The 17,653-nt window shown below is 42.9% G+C and overlaps 1 protein-coding gene across 3 annotated transcripts in view; it reads right to left on the bottom strand.

Annotated features, from left to right (window-relative positions):
* The window catches only part of FANCC (FA complementation group C), a 283,214-nt gene that overhangs the window by 39,758 nt on the left and 225,803 nt on the right, over positions 1-17,653 (bottom strand). For all 3 annotated transcript variants that reach the window (XM_046023918.1, XM_046023916.1, XM_046023919.1), the window contains one exon: positions 9,421-9,577. In XM_046023918.1, the coding sequence (XP_045879874.1) occupies positions 9,421-9,577 (157 nt within the window). The remainder of the gene's footprint in view (positions 1-9,420; positions 9,578-17,653) is intronic.

Here is a 17,653-nt window from a genome sequence, read left to right as displayed (position 1 = left end):
TTGGAAATAGTAAAATAGTACCATTCTTTTTGATCCAAATGGTCTAACTAATCCAGAGCCACTAGGTAAATTTGATGCTAGGAGAAAATCATTCAGTACTAATTACAGGGGGGTGTCTGGTTGGCTCCAGTCAGTTAAGCATCTGCCTTCAACTCAGGTTATGATCCCGGAGTCCTGGAGTGCTGGGATCAAGCCCTGCATCAGGCTTCCTCAGCGGGGTGTCTGCTTCTCCCTCTGCCCTTTGCCCCACTTGTGCTCTCTCTCTCAAATAAAGAAATAAAATCTTTAAAAAAAATACTAATTACAGGAATTTCTAAATGGCCAATGAAAAGATAACCCAATGGGTAGAGCAGGGGGAGAAGCAAGAATGTTCTAACTCAGTTTGTTAAGAGAGGACTAGAGTTTGGATATACTTTTTTTTTTTAAAAGATTTAATTTATTTGATAGAAATCACAAGTAGGCAGAGAGCCTGATGTGGGGCTCGATCCCAGGACCCTGGGATCATGACCTGAGCAGAAGGCAGAGGCTTAACCCACTGAGCCACCCAGGTGCCCCATGGACATACTTTTATGCAGTGTTTTCTATCAAAATTGCTCAATCCAATGTTTTAAATGTCTCCAGAATGTGTGGGACCGCCTGCTCTCTCCATGCCAATGGACTCTCTGCTTAGATTTCCTTCTGTCTAAATATTTCAGACTTTTGTTTGCTCTCAGCCTGCTTCTACAACTCATTTTAGCTTTTACAACAGATAAAATGCCAGGAGGCAGGAAAACCTTGCTGAAACAGCAGTGGCGGAGATTCTGATTTAAAAACCAGTCTTCCTTGCTGCCCCAGAGCTGTGAACAACTCTTTCTCATCCACAGCCTTTACTGACGGTTTTTAAAGTGAGACTCTTTACGCTTCCCGAGCACATAAATTCAGGGTCAGTGAGTCCCCTCATGAGGCTGGAGTGCTCACAGGCCAGGCATGTGTCCCAGTGACATCAAATCACAAAAGCAAACTTAAGCTGCTTTTCTTATCAAGGGAATCCTCCAAATAGAATTAAAGTCTTACTTTATGCTTCTTTGGAAGCCATAAATTCCCCCCTCCATCTTTACAGCATCCTTCTGAGGGAGGAGCCAAACATTTAACCCCTCTGTGTCCTGTCATATTTGTAGAATGGTACCCTACAGTAACCCACCACAGGACACTCTGCAACCCAGAGCTTCGAACCCTAGCTCTAAAGCCCTACAATCTGGGTGATTATCTTTCTTGTAAAAATGAGGGAAAGAAAAACTTTCTTGGGTTCCATCTGTTTGTCTGTTTTTCGCCATCGTACCAAAATCTGTTCCTTCTCAATCTCTGCTCTTCTCCATCTGGCCTAATGATTTCCATGTACAGATTATTTCAAGTCTAGGGAAACTATGTCACCAAGAGGCCATCAATAACACACGTTTTGCCCTACTCCCCTCCCCTCACACCACCCCCAATCCTTTCACTGAATGTCAGAGGGTGAACAGAAGATGATGATGGAGAGCTCTGGACTCTGGCTTCCTTTTCTTATGGACCAGATTGTTCTGTTGGGTGCGCATCTTCTTCCCATCTCCCAAAGCTACCCAGAAATGCACGGTTTATCTCCTCTCTGCCTAGGACAGCCCATTCCCAGCCCTCAACAAAACAAGGGAAGACAAAGTCAACACAAAAAAGTGCGCTGTGGCCGTGTGCTCTGCTGTCGGCCTGTGCTGGGGGGGAAAGGTGAGAGAGAGGCCAACTCTACAAATATCATCCATGCATACGCTCTGCCCTTGATGCCTAATCTGTTATTTTCATCACAATTTCATCCCAATTCCCAATTCATCAAGGATTATTACAAGCCACTTGTCACTTCAAAGAGGCCTGAGAACATGGAAGAACAGAATTCTCATGGAAGAAATCTTTCCTCTTTCCTATGATTTTCTGATTCCTTGTGTGTGCTTGATTGAGTATGGGGAGGAGGGAAAGAAGAGAGAGAATACAAACCAGAAAGGGAAATTGTACTATAATTCAAGGTAATTCACAGACAAAAGTGAATGCCTCACAGAAGAAAGGGCAGTGAGGAAACAGAAAAGTTCTCAAGCCTTTTCCATTTATCATCCTTCATATCATCCTTAGATATTTTTATCTAAAAAACAAAGAGGGAAATTGGAGGTAAGAGATAAGATGAAATTCAGGAAGCCAGGAACAGATTTTAAGATAGTTAAATATTTTACTCAGAAATGGTCATTCTCTTTTTTTTAAATATTTTATTTATTTTTTGACAGACAGAGATCACAAGTAGGCAGAGAGGCAGGCAGAGAGAGAGGAAGAAGCAGGCTCCATGCTGAGCAGAGAGCCGGATGCGGGGCTCGATCCCAGGATCCTAGGATCATGACCTGAGCCGAAGGCAGAGGCTTTAATCCACTGAGCCACCCAGGTGCCCCAGAAATGGTCATTCTCTTTAAGAAGAAATGGCTGATGAGAAGCTTGCCCTCCAGTGCACGCCGGAACCAGCAGTCCCCGCCCACTCCTCTGAACCCCTGATGGGTGGGAGCCCCTATGGGGTGTGATTACGTGATACACATATATAATTAAAGGGTAACTATATTTATCAGAAAATAACTTTCCTCTTTTAAAAAAGGGATTCTCCAAGTGATTCATTCTAATAGTAAACTCCTTTATGGAATTCAAAAAACAATTTGGATTTTTAAGATATCGACTTATATGAAATATTTATATCTATTGTGTAAGGTAAAGCATCTTTATTAGTATATATGTTTTATTATACCATTTTCTTCTTTTCTGCTTTCAGAACGTGAAACATAAGACTATAAATATCCCTTTTACGTTTCAGGACTCAGTTTGTTTCAAAACACTCAAGTTTCTTTCAACAAATTTGAGCTTGGAAAAATTATTCTTTCTTTTTAATCTTTACCAGATGTTGTTTACACTACAAGCAATTTTTTTTCAGTACTCCATAATGCAATTATTGTTTAATTAGTGATAAATGTATCATTTCTGGGTTTAACAGAAAAACAACAACTTAAGCACAAAATATACTTCTTTTAAATTTACCCGTGCTCTCCAGTGTCAGCTCTGGATGCAGAACTAAGATCCCCCAAACCTAAAGTTCCTTCTACCCTTGCCCAGTGGCTTCTATCTAGTAAGCCTGTGCAGTTTGAGCAGGAAGATAGCCCGTTAGCTTCCTGATGCTTCTTGGCTCAGTCACTAAGTGGCACTGAAACCCCGAACACTGCACTGTCTTTGTTTTTTGTTGTTGTTGTTGTTTTTTTTTTTCCTCTCCCTTCATTTGTCTGGTCAGTTACAAAGTCCTGCATCCCCAACAGTAAGAATCCTCAGCACTTGCAATCTGGGCCTCCTTCTTTAGAGATGAAGCTTAGAGCGGGGGAGGGGGTGTGTGTGTCTGGTGCCGCCTAGAGGTCAATGCTGGGAAGTGTAGCTACTGTCTCAGATGCAGATTCTTTTTTTTTTTCCCCAAAGATTTTATTTATTTATTTCACAGATAGAGATCACAAGTAGGCAGAGAGGCAGGCAGAGAGAGAGGGAGAAGCAGGCTCCCCGTCAAGTAGAGAGCAAGATGCGGGACTCGATCCCAGTACCCTGAGATCATGATTTGAGCCGAAGACAGAGGCTTTAACCCACGGAGTCACCCAGGCGCCCTTCAGATGTAGATTCTTTACCTTTTTGCTACAAGCATAAGGCACCACCACACTTTTCTATCTGACCACTGCTAAATTACATGCACCACATTAAAGAGCTAGAAAGAAAGAAAGAAAGAAAGAAGAGCTTAAAAGACCGCTAATGAAAAAGCAGAAAAAGAAAACGCTAAAACATTAGTAAGAAGTTATTCAAGCACAGAAAACTGACATCATCTGGGATGTGGAGTTAATTCTTCAGTATACTCTTTTATTAAAGGGGAACTGTGCTGGGAATGTTGTGCAAAGGAAGTTTTTCTTTTTGAAGTGGCTACAATTGCTCTTTGGAGAATGAAGACAAGAACACATCCCATCTCACATCAGAGAGGACACTGAGGTATCTGCATGCTTTTTACTCTTAAACTCTTACTAGATTAGAACCATTCCTCCCCACTCCCCACCCCCCAAGCTTTACTGAGGCGTACTTGACAAGATAAAGGAATTACTTTAATTGAGCTACAAAGACTTTCAGGTAGGACGGAATATGAGGAATATTTTCCGATTCAAAATCTGAATAAACAAAACAAAATGAACCCCATCTCCCTTTCCCCTCTCCTCCCTGCTCTTTCCCGGGCAAATCTTTCTGTGAAGGCGAGGGAGCAGCTTCTCTGGATCCAGCTGGAGGGGCAGGCGGCATGCGGGGTCAGCCAACGAATAAGTGAATGAAAGGGCATGGGAACTGGGGTACATCCCGGCCCTGGCATGCAGCAGGGCAGCCAAGCACAGCGCCACTGTGCCACCCAGCCAGGGCTTCTCATTCAAATGTGGAATAGAAACAATAGCTTTCTGGGCTCCACAGACAGAATTGTAACTGGAAAAAATACCATTCTTCTGATTCTGCTCAGTCTTGGGAAACCAAACAGTGTCAAAAAATCTGCATAATTAGCAAGCGGCTTTCACTGCTTTGGTGACATCAGTTTTTAAGGTAGGTCTGAAGCTACGGATTACGGTCTTACAGCGTGTGTTCTGTCAAGGAAAATACAAAACTACCTGCTTTGAAAAGTTTCGGTCTGCAGAGTAAATGACAAACTGAGACTAATACTGCAATTTATTTAGAAGCCACCAGATGTGGCAGGTAGCCATGAACTTGGGGCAGTTCAGCCCATGGAACCCAATGGGTAAGTCTCAAAAGTAAGCAGGTTTTGAAAACTTGTTTTTATTTAATTTTTTTAAGATTTTATTTGTCAGAGAATGAGAGAGGGAGGGAGGGAGGGAACATGCCCATACAAGCAGGGGGAACAGCAGGCAGAGAGAAAAGCAGGCTCTCCACTGAGCAAGGAGCACCACCTGAGCCGAAGGCAGACACTTAACTGACTGAGCCACCCAGACGTCCCTTGTTTTTATTTTAGAAGTCAAAAAGATATATATGCATTTAGAATTAAGGTAATATTAGATGGGTGCCTTATAACTTAGTCTTCAGGCCTTACAATCTACACATTTAATGCAATCTGTATCAAAATACCACCAGCAATTTTCACAGAGCTAGAACAAACAATTCTGAAATTTGTATAGAAGAAGACCCTGAATAGCCAAAGCAGTCTTGAAAAAGCAAAGCGACGCGGGAGGCATCACACTTCTACACTTCAAGTTATATTACAAGCCGTATTAACCAAAACAGTATGGTACTGGCACAAAAGGAATGTGGAACAGAACTGAAAATCCAGAAAATCCAGAAATAAGTCCACAATTATATGGTCAATTAATCTTCAACAAGGCAGGAAAGAATATCCAGTGGGAAAAAAACAGTTTCTTCAACAAACAGTGTTGGGAAAACAGGACAGCAACATGCAAAAGAATGAAACTGGACCACTTTCTTACACTGTACACAAAAATAATTTCAAAAAATTAAAGACCTAAATATGAGACCTGAAACCATAAAAATTTTAGAAGAGAACACAGGCAGTAACTTTTTGGACATCAGCTGTAGCAACTTCTTTCTAGATATGAAACTTCTTTCTAGCTATGTCTCTTGAGACAAGGAAAATAAAAGCAAAAATAAACTATTGGGACTATATCAAAATAGAAAGCTTCTGTATCGCAAAGGAAACAGTGAACAAAATGAAAAGGCAACCTATAGAATGGAAGAGGGTATATGCAAATGCCATATCCAATAAAGGGTTGGTATCCAAAATAAATAAAGAACTTACAAAATTCAATACCCCCCAAAAAGAAACAACAAAGGAGCAAAGGGAAAAAGAGAAAAACAGACTCTTAACTATAGAGAACAGACTGATGGTTATCAGAGGGGCGGTGGGTGTGGGAAGGGGTGAAATAGGTGATGGGGATTAAGACTAGACTTATCATGATGTGCACTGGCTGATGCATGGACGTGTAGTATCACTACGGTATGCATCTGAAACTAATACAATACTGTATGTCAACTACCGGGAATTAAAATAAAAAGTTAAAATAAAAAAAGAAGAAGAAGAAAAGAAAATACCAGGCTTGCAAGTCCCTGAGAGGCCAAAGCACATTTGGGGAGATCATTTCCCTTTGTACAACCTGTACCACACTTTTATCTTTTGTTTTTGCAACATCTTGTAACTATAGAATTTCCAGGGCTATTTCTGGATAGTCCCAAGAGATGGAAACATAATTAACAGTGCTCCATATAAAATACAAGTTACATAGACCATCACACTTTAATTACTCTCAGAATCCAACTCTAATGTAATAGGTATCAAGTTTCTTCTGGAGGAAAACACAGCAGGCCCCAGCTATCTGAGTCTTCCAGATCTCTCTGATACTTCTGCAAGGCCTTGTCGCTGCACCAAGATACTGTACTGCGATAAACGAATCAGATGATGCAATTAGGAAGCAGGTTCTTCAGGTTACCCGTGTAATCACTCAGTCACGTCACAGGCATATTCCAGCCTGCCTGGTTTTCTGGCACTGTAGACCCAGGATGCCTGAGGAGAGCAGCCCACGCCAATCAGGGGCTTGCAGCTCTGTACTGTAATTACCTCCTTGAACCACAAGGCATACAGAGGTCACATCCTGCCAATGCCACAACGAATTAAACCAAATAACACCCTCTGGAATCCTCCTTTAACCATAATGGAAGCTCCGAATCCCTATACACATGAGCCTGATAAATACTTCTGTAGATCAACGAACTTCGAAGCTGTCCGCCTGGAGGACATTAAACTATGAAAGCTGGAGACTGAAGGCTATGCAGTGCAGTGTTCAGTGCGGGGGCCTGCCTGCTGGCTCTCATATGCCGGATGATCCTGTGCTTTCAGAAGCGCTTTCAAGCCGGTGGGCCACAGGTTTAAAAAGGACATGGGGGAGGTTCAGAGAAGAACCACAGGACCAAAGAAAGCCTGCAGAATCAAACCAACTCAGAAAAGCCAAAGGAAGTGGAATTTCTCCATAGGGACAAGACCTAAAGAAATAAGGACTCTGAAAGCAAGGAAATAACTCAGTTACTGCATTTTGTCCCTGAAAAAGAACTAGGGAAAATTAAATTATACCAAGTACATTTAAGTTAGAAATACAGATTTACCTGATAATAAAGGTAATGTTTGGAATGGGCTGCCAGGGACTTCTAAAAAGCCTTTGTTCATTCTAAATTTTACTCAACTATTTTTATGTAAGGTGCCTTCTTATTTCTCAACCTTACATGCAACCCTTTTGAATGGTGAGGTCAAGCAGTAATTTTCCCCAAAACAAAAAAAACCTCTCGTGTTCTCTCAGTCTTTTATATCTATCTTCTTTTTGTCCTCCTTTTCCTGTCAAACACTGTAAACGTCCACATCAGCTGGACTCAGTTTGTGCCACTCAGCTTGCAGCCATATGGCTATGGGCGATGGCAGCACCATCCAGAGCCACCTGGGAGGCCCCAGAACATGAAGGTAGACAAAGAGCCTGCAGAGTAAGGGAGAAGGCCTGGCAGTCGCACAGGAGATCTGTGGGGACCTAAAGGAACAATGGGATGGAGGAAGAAGGCAACTGATTCAACTAGGATTCCCTAACACAGCCTCCAATTCAAAAGAAAACAAAACAGGACGTTCGGACTAAATTTAAAAATACAGAAGGTGTCTGGGAGGTGGGCGTTGTTTTGATGAAGTTCTAGAACCTAGGTGAGGTTCGGTGGGCTGAGGTCCGGAGCCGATGACCAAGAAATTGATTCTTGATCAATTCTTGAGACATCTTTGGTGCAAAATGGTGGTTTATTAAAGCACGGGGACAGGACCCTTGGGCAGAAAGAGCTGCTGCCCCGGGTTGTGAGGGATGGCAGGTTATGTACCCTGCCATTGGGGGAAGGTGCCGGGAAGGGAGGTTTCAATGGAGTTTTCATATGCTAAAGAGGGCCTACAAGGTGCCGGGAGTATCCCGGAGGTCTTCAGGCTTGATCCATGTGGTCTTTTGGCAAGCCATTAACATCAAGATAGTTGGGAGATTCCTGTCTTCCAGGCAAGTTAACTATTTGTTTCTCATTTATGGTGGTCAGGGGTGCCTGAGGAATGCTACACATATTACCGAGGGGAGCGGGTGGAGAGGGGGTGCAAGGTGCCAGCCTTCGCTTTGTCCTCAGCCAGCCTCCTGCTCCCTCATCAGTTTGAACTCAGCCAACCTCAGAGCTCCCCCATTTTCAAGTCTCAGCTCAAGTCTGGAGGTAAACACTTTCTCTTGCCCAGTTTTCCTAGCCCCCAACTGAAGATCTGACTGTTCACCATCTCTGAACTAATTTTCTCCACCTGTACAATAGGAAGAAAATCTCTGTGCCCTATGTTCCCAGATTACGAAAGCTAATGAGAAAACATGTTAGAAACCACCGAGGTCCTCGTAAAACAGATGCCCAGGGAGCGCGGCACCTCCTGTAGTTTTGACTTATTTTTTCAGGGTGCATTGGTCTTTATTCCTGCTCTCACAAAAATGCACATAAATTCCATAGAGTTGCCTCCCACAAAGGGAAAACACCCCCACGGTGAGATTCTGAGGACTGCCTGTGAGTCCTGCCATCTGACCCTGGTTTAGGAAATGAAGCCAGTCCATTTGGCCCACTGAGCCCCCAAATTCCGAGGCCTGAGAAGTCCCAAGTGCAAGGGAGGGCAGGTGAGCCACCACATGGAGGGAGGGTTCAAGGCTAGAAGGCTTATAGCAAAAGAAAACTTACAGAATTCTTAGTTGTTTTAACTTTTCTTCCAGGATTTTGTTTTATACCTCCTCTCATTTGTAAGGTCTTCATTTTTTTTTTAAAGAATTTTTAAATTTATTTATTTGACAGACAGAGATCACAAGTAGGCAGAGAGGCAGGCAGAGAGAGAGGGGGAAGCAGGCTCCCAGCTTGAGCAGAGAGCCCGATGTGGGGGTCGATCCCAGGACCCTGAGATCATGACCTGAGCCGAAGGCAGAGGCTTTAACCCACTGAGCCACCCAGGCACCCCAAGGTGTTCATTTTTTAAAACATACTTTCATGTGGAAATAAGAAATACTGTTTTAAAGCAATGTGCCTTAATATCAATTCTTGTGCATGTGCACTCTACTCTGTGGTGCGCTGATCCAGTACATCTCATACCGCTCCCCATTTTCAAGACATGATCCAACTATGCAGAAAAGCCCCCTGTGCTGGGTATTTCTATGACAAAAGGCAGTTTAAAAGGTGCCAACTGCTCTCTTGTTTACATTTCCCCTTGCTTTGACAAAAAGAGATGATACCCAGGGTCCTCTTTAAGTATTTTTCTCTTCATCAAAGCCCAGCACGTACCAGTAATGAATCTTTCAAAAAGCATTCGATCCTTCTCAGGAAATTTCTTGCACTGGAGATTAGCTTTTCAAAAAGATGCAGTGTTGCTTTTTCAAGGCTGGGAAGGTGCCGAAGCCAGAGGCAGACTACAGCTGACTCGGGGAGAGAGATCTTCTTCCTTTCAGAAAGAATAAACAAATTTTAAACAGAAATGGGTTACTAAGAAAATAAGATTGAGATCAAAATGCAGTAACGAGTCCAGTTTGTGAATCTTCTTTTCATCATGGCCGTACAGCAGTTAACATTTACAGTAATCAATGAATATTTACCAAGTGTCCCTTTGCAAAATAATGTGAATCTGCTTCCAATTCAGGAAATTAGAGCAATGCCCAAAGTAAGCAATGCTTTCCAAAAGGAAAAACAAGCAGTAGTGATGGAACAAGGGTTAGTGAGGGAAGATTAGTGATAAAGAATAAGACGGGAAAAGGCCTTTAAGTATATAGTCCCGAATTTAAGAAATAGTTGTGTTTGAATGTACATTGTAAGGATTTCAAGTATGTAATCAGACCTGGGTTTGAGTCCCAGAGCCACCACCCACTAATTCGGTGGCATTGGGAAAGTTACTTAGCCTCTAAACCTCACTGCACTCACGTGTCAAGTGGGCCTACCTCCCTCACTGTGTTCTCAGAAGGATCGAATGCAATAATACATGTTCAGCGATTAGGACAACGCTTGACATCTAGTAAATATTCAGTGACTGTATTTGTGAATCTGTTCCTTGAAAGTTAAAAAATATGTTCCTTTAGTAATAATTTCAAAAATGGCTATTATGGCCTGGTAGAGCCACAGCTCATCTCTACCATGATACTCTGTGGGCCCCTAATATTGTGTGTAGCTGTGTTTCCAAAGGAGAATGTATTTGGAGGCTCCTCCTGAGTCAGGTCAGTGAATCAGGGGTTCTAACCCCTCTCCTAGGAGGTACCATGAGGGCACACCTAATTCTGATCCACCAGAGGCTCTGGGACAGCAGGGTTGTCGCCCCAGGGCACTCCCTGTGAACACTGGGCCTCTTTCGGCCTAAGGAGACTTCTCTTTGTTCTTTCAGCCCAGCTTTCCAAGGCCTCCCTCCCTCTTCACCTGTGGCACCAGATAGCAGAGTGCTTTCCAGGTTCTGCCCAAGATGTTTACTGCCTTTACTAAGAAAAAGAAAAGCTCAGGGCACAAAGGCTCCCTATTAGCCCCAAACCCCTTCAGGCTTTCCCTTCACCATTGCTTCTGGGCCATTTCTCTGCAGGAGCTGGCATGAAGCCCAGAGCATGGGGGTGCAGGGGCAGGAAATGAATAGGCGAGTCACAGTGCAATTTCTTCTGATTTCTCTTTTTTCTTCTCCCTCAGTGTAACTCCTGTAGACCTTTGTCTTGGATTAACTCTGGGGCAAGGCCAGACAAAGCTGAAGAGTTGGACGGACTCTCACAAAGCAGGCAAAGTACAGGACAAAGGGCAGGAGCGAGGCCCTTCTGACCCTCTTTCTCATCTCACATTCTCAGCCTGAGCTTCGACTCTTCTGGGAAGTCTTGCAGGGCCCCTTCCCCCACCCCCACCTTCCCCACACCTGGCCAGGGGGGGGCCCTCTCCTGTATCACCTGGCACATCAGAGGGCCACGCTACAGATGTCCTCTCTTATGCCACTGGGGCTTTGGGCTGCAATTCCCATGCCACCTCCCCTCTCATCCTGGATGACAAGGAGCTGGTGGGCATCCATGCAAGGAAGAGGAGCACTTTCTGTGTGGAACTCAAAGTGCCAGGCGCAGGCCAAGCAACTGGGAACAAAACAGACCTAGTCTGTACCCCTAGCACTTGGGGCCCAGTGGGAGGTACATGTACACATACCAAATTGAGGAAAAGGCATAACGGAAAAGGACAGGCTGAGGTAAAAGAGAGTAACAGAAGGGGCCCGACTTGGATTGGGAGGTCAGGACGGCTTCTCCAGCTGAGTTGAGATTAGCTAGGTGAAGAGTAGCCGGAAGGGCATTCCAGCAGAGGGAATGCAAGGTCAGAAGGAGAGAGAAACCCCAGACAGCGAAGGTGAGGTGGTTGTATGGCTTTGGGATTAGAAATTTTGGGAAATTAGAAATTTGGGCATAGAAATTCTGTGATTATTCTGGTCTGAAGGACTTTACAGAGAGGAGTGCCAGGATGCTGTTTACAGTCAAAGATCAGTCCAGCTGCAGCAGAGAGAACTGAGCGTGGGCCTGGAATGGGTGTGGGGAGCCCAGCAGCCCAGGGGAGCCGGTGCTGGCGTGACCCGGGCAGCAGTGGAGGAGTGAAGGGTACTGGCACATACCGCAGCAGTAACATCAAAAGGAACTGGCAATGAATGTGCTGAGAGGTGGTGAAGGTGAGGGAGGAATCGAGGCTTCCCGCTTTCTTGAGCAACTGAGCTGGATAGAAAGAAGGAAAGATAAGATCTGTGAAGGATTTACTGAGAGCTCAGTTTGGGTCCAGGAATTTAGAGTATCTGAGGTACACTCAAAGAAGAGCGACTAAATAGGTCCTTGAATATCCAAGCTGGAAGTTGTGGGGAGAGGCCTGGGCTAAAGATCTACATTAAGGAAACATCAGCCAGCATGGAATGGCATGGAAGTGGAGAACTCCAAGAGAGGTCTGGGTGGGGAAAGAAGAGGGCCCAGGTCTGTGCCCTGAGCAGTGCCAAAAGGCCGATAAAGATGAGGTGTTGCAGGTGGAGGAGGCAGGAGACACACCAGCAGGGAACAATGTCACCAAGAAAGAGAAGGCCTGGCTCTGACCAGCACTGCTGAGACTGAAGACATGGGGAGGGAACCACATGCATGACACTGGGCAGGCCCTTCAAGACCTCCCCAAGGACATGGTTTTCATAGCATGACAGAAGCCAAGGGCAGTCAATAAGGAGAGAAAGTGGAAGTGCAGCCATTACTGAAGAAAGGTCTTCAGAGAGACAGCTATGATGGGAGTGAGAGCTGGAGGCTGCACAGGGGTGGCCTGTGTGCGGGGCAGTATGGCCAACTGGTGAGCCAGGGGGAGAGGAGCGAGAGAGGCTGAGGCCTGGTAGCTGCCATTTATTAATCACTTACCTGAAACCATGCTAAGCATTTTACTTGTATTTTAATCCTGCAAAACAGGTACCTTAATTATTCTTATTTTATAGACAAGGCACCTGAGGTCAGAGAGGGACCAAGGACTCACAGCTACAATCTGAACCGAGGAGGTCTGATCCCGGAGCTGGCTGTACACCTGTTTCTCCACTCTGTGGACTGGAAAGTGGAGGGTGCTGCTCAGAAGAGGGGCCCTGGCCCAGGGGAGTGAGCAGACGGCCTTCCTGGGTAAGCAAGATGCCTGGCCCTATGTTCACTCCCCTCAGTGTTTGGGAAAGTCTTCTCAAACTCTAGGCTGTCAGCCAGTTTTAGTCACATTAATAGACCCCTGGGAGAGGTTTCCATCCAGCTTTCTACAGGAGAACATCCTGGACAAGGACAAGGGTTATCTGTGGCCTCTGTCATGAACCACAAAGCCCACAAGAAGCTGGGATGCTTTGAGTGGCAGAGGAAACTTGGCTGCTCAGTGGCTCCTTCCTTCCCAAATAGCAGAGATGTCTTTTGACCTGCATTCACCACATGTTATTTTATTTTTTTCAGGATCCATATGAAGTAACTATGTACAGCATTAGAGAAGTTTCTCACTTCAGTGAGAGTTCTTTTTTTTTTTTAAGGATTTTATTTATTTGACAGACAGAAATCACAAGTAGGCAGAGAGGTAAGTAGAGAGAGAGGGGAGAAGCAGGCTCCCTGCTGAGCAGAGAGCCCGATGTGGGGCTCGATCCCAGGACCCTGGGATTATAACCTGAGCCGAAGGCAGAGGCTTTAACCCACTGAGCCACCCAGGTGCCTCTTCAGTGAGAGTTCTTCATGCAGCACCATTCCCAGGACCTCTGAGCAGCGATGTGCATCAAGTGTGACTTTTACCTAATGGTCACAGTGGCCCAGTGATGCCTGGCAGCACAAAGGTATGAGCTGTTGAGAATGAGCAGTGGATGAACATGAGCAAATATAAAAAGGAAGCTAGTGTAAAATGGTAGTTCCATCAAATATCTGAAATAGAAGATATTGCTTAGTTAAAAATTTATATAAGATCTGCAAAATTATATACTCAAGTCAGTAAGTATATAATATTTTTGTTCTAGTCTCAAGACACGGTTCTATTCTCTGTATTGTATGCTGGGCTCTGGTCTGGGAGGCTTAATCGGTTAGTGGCTGCCTTCAGCTCAGGTCATGATCCCAGGGTCCTGGGATTGAGCCCTGCATCTGGCTCCTTGCTCCGCAGGGAGCCTGCTTCTCCCTCTGCCTGCTGCTCCCCCTGCTTGTGCTTGCTCTCTTCACCCCCATCCCCTGTGTCAAATAAATAAATAAAATATTTTTTTAAACACAAAACATAAAAAATAAAAAATGTGTATGTTAACAATTACCTTTTTATTACCTTTTATTCAAAGTATACTCTATTATTTGCTGTGATTAAATTTATGAACCCACGTTTAGTATTTCAACAAAACAATATATTTTGCTCTAAAACATCAAAAATTTAACTTTATAATCAATACTGGTGAGGAAAAAGTCATCAAAACAGTATGATTTTAATATACTTGCATAACAGAATTTCGACCAACACATTCATATCATGTAAAATGTTCTAAAAGTGTACCAGGTTGGTTTTGAAATAAAAAAGGCAAATTACATTATATGTCCATTATATCTCAATGAAACCAGTGGCTGGGGAGAGGCAAATTATGAAAGAAGAACGCAAATGGCCAATAAAAGTATGCAGATTTTCAACCTTATTAAGAGTAAAGGAAGGTAAACTAATACAGCTATCATTTTTGTCCTCACATCGCAAATGTTTAGGACAACATTCAGTGCTAAAGTAGGTACAGGGGACATATGTTCTTAGAGGTGAGATGGAATGGCTCTGCTCTTTTGGTTATGCATACCACCTAACGAACTGTAAAGCAGACATCATCCTGGCCTTCATAACCATACTTTTGTGAATCTGCCTGGCAGAAATACAAGCATCAGTTGGAGAACAGTCACTGTAGCAATCTTATAAAAACAAAATTAAAAACAACTTGAATGCACATATTGGAAGTACCTGAATAAATTAATGTCCATTCATATTGGGGAATATGGTCCTATTTTATTTATTTTTTAAATATTTTATTTATTTGACAGAGAGAAATCACAACTAGGCGGAGAGGCAGGCAGAGAGAGAGGAGGAATCAGGCTCCCCGTGGAGCAGAGAGTCCGATGGGGGGCTTGATCCCAGGACCCTGGGATCATGACCCGAGCCGAAGGCAGAGGCTTTAACCCACTGAGCCACCCAGGCGCCCCTGGTCCCATTTTATAAAAATTAGCTGGATTTATATCCCTTGAGGGCTAGTCAAGATGTGTTGGTTAAAAAACAAGTGTAATTCCATTTTTGGTTTTTGTTTCGAAAACTACTTAAAAACTACTTAAAAACTATTTTAAAAAAAGAGAAAAATTGTTTTATATAAATTCCTATGTTTACAAGAATATAAGTTATGGTTCTCAGAAGTACTAGAGGGTGATAATGAGGATAATTGACATTTTCTGTATATACTTCTGTATTGTATAGTTTGACCTGATAAAATGAATATATATATTTCTGTGGAAATTTAAAGAACCAATAAAGTCACAGAAGATAAAAATGTTTTAAGGGACACTGAAAAATTTCATTCTACTGAACATGTGTTAGTCATAGAAACACTAAGGCTGTCCTTTTTCTACTCTAACTATACCTACTCCATCTATCTAGCCTACACAATGATCAAAAGTTGGTTCTCCCAAATTCCTAGCTAACAATCATGGCATGTTTTCTGCATTATAGCTATGTTTTAGGAAAATGAGATTGGGTGTTTGGGACTTATGTGTAATACATTAAAAGTTTCTCATTTAAGGGGCGCCTGAGAGGCTCAGTCATTAAGTGTCTGCCTTCGGCTCAGGTCATGATCCAGGGTTCTGGGATCAAGCCCGAACTGAGAGCTCCCTGCTCAGCAGGAAGCCTGCTTCCCTCTCTCCCATGACCCCTACTTGTGTTCTCTCTCACTGTGTTTCCCTCTGTCAAATAAATAAATAAAATCTTTTTTAAAAAATAGTTTCTCATTTAAAATAGGAGAAATAGGCTACCGGTCAGTGCTTTCCTGTAGAACATCTGAGTCTTATTACTTTTTTTAAAAAAAGATTTATTTATTTGAGAGAAAGAAAACACATGTGTGTGAAGTGGGGGGAGGGAGGAGAAGAGGGAGAGAATCTTCAAGCAGACTCTCAGCTGAGTGGAGAGCCTGACATGCAGCTCCATCCCACAACTCATGAGATCATGACCTGAGCTGAAACTAAGAGCTGGACACCCAACCCACTGAGCCACAGGGAGTCCCAAACATCTGAATCTTAGTAACAACTTCTGACACAAAGCAGGAGAAGCCTGACAGGATACTACGTGTCCAACATCTCCTGCTATTAAAGTCTACTTGATAAATACCTCCTTGGCATTTAGAAAACTGTACTTTATTTTTCCAAAATATTGAGGCTATTGTGTGTCCCACCTTTTCCAAAAAGAGACAGTATATAAAGAAACTGGTTCAGGTGCTTAATAATTTTGGCTCCATTTTTTTGGTCTAGCTACAATAAAAACAGAATGTGAAATTCAATTCTTTGAAAGAACAGCTCCTAATGAGGGCAGTGCCTGTTGGTAGGGAATGTCAGAGAGGCAAAGGGAAGGAAGAGGCCTCCTCACTCAAGACAAACATAGGCAGTATTCCACCTTTCCAAACCAGAAAGAGATCAGTGCTGTTTGGGTTGCCAGAGAAGCCCACAAAAATTGGGATCAGCTTTTCTGGAGAAGTACTTAATTCCAAGGAATTGGAAAGAATACTCTCTATTATATCCCAAAGGATATAATATGTATTTCCATGTATTCCATAATATGCGTTTCATGTACTTCCATGAAAAGCTGATTTAAGAAGTATAATGAATTTGAGGGCTGTGCCATCATTGCCACTTACATGTTCAAAGAAATCACTTTTCAAAACAAAGAGCAGAAACACCAAGCAGAGGAAATGTCCAAACCCAAACATACCGGAATATCTATTACAAATCAGAATCAGCAGGTTTTTATTTGAAAAGTAAACTTTTTCAATGACTAATTTTGTGACCATATCTTATTAAAGTTGTTTAAAAAAGAGGATTTCAGGAAGTCTAAATAAATGGATAAATAAAGTTTTAGTTATTACTACTCTTCTTTGCTACCTTTCTGTCCTTGGTATTACCCTAGTCTTTCTTCATTTATAGACATTTGCCTTTATCATTTGCCAACACTTGAACCCTGATTTTTCTTATCTGAGCTGAAAAAGCAAAGAACCAGAAGCTTGGCAAAAGGTCAGGCTTTTCTTGTGATATATTTTCTTTTACTCCAAAGGTAAGTACCTTTGGAGGCTGTATTAGTTCTTTCACCAACAGGATTTTTAAAAAAATTTTAATAGGGCATAAAATATATATGTGTGTGTGTGTGTGTATATGTATACAGGTATATATGTATACACATACACACACATACATATGTATATATGTACATACAGTTCAGCAAAAGGAATTTAGCTTACATTTGGTCTTGGCTCAGTAATATTTCCATTAGAAGGAAAAGATGTAAGCTTGAGAAAACTTAATAAAACATTATAAAAAATGATATAATTACTAGTCAACAGTAAAAGCAACATGTGAACAGTTACGAACATTTACTCTGGGTGCGAGGAACCACGCTAAACATATTACAGACATGAGACCTGTTCAAATACATTTCAGTGTGCCTTACGTCTGTTACCCCACCATAGTTATAATAGGCAGAGCCCTTTGAATTCTCCAAAGTGTTTTGGTGAAGACTGTGAACTGTATGGTCATACCGTGAGGCCAGTTGGCTGGTCAGTCCTGCATCCATTCTTCCTTTCATTTGTTTAACTGACTTACTCATTCTAGTATGTAGAAAAAACTCTCTACCTGGTCATGAACTCCTCAATATTTTTGAAGCAGCGGAGTTAGATTTACCTTAGAGGCCACGTCACATTGTATCACTTAAACTCCACAGACCCCTGGAAGGATTTCAGCAGCCCTCCCAGAAAGGTTGTGTGCAGCCAGAAGCCTGCATACAGGCTGTG

The sequence above is a fragment of the Meles meles genome, chromosome 11, assembly GCF_922984935.1.
Source record: "Meles meles chromosome 11, mMelMel3.1 paternal haplotype, whole genome shotgun sequence".
NCBI lineage: Eukaryota > Metazoa > Chordata > Mammalia > Carnivora > Mustelidae > Meles > Meles meles.
Note: the sequence above shows the minus strand (reverse complement) of the source record. Positions and strands in the feature narration are given on the sequence as shown.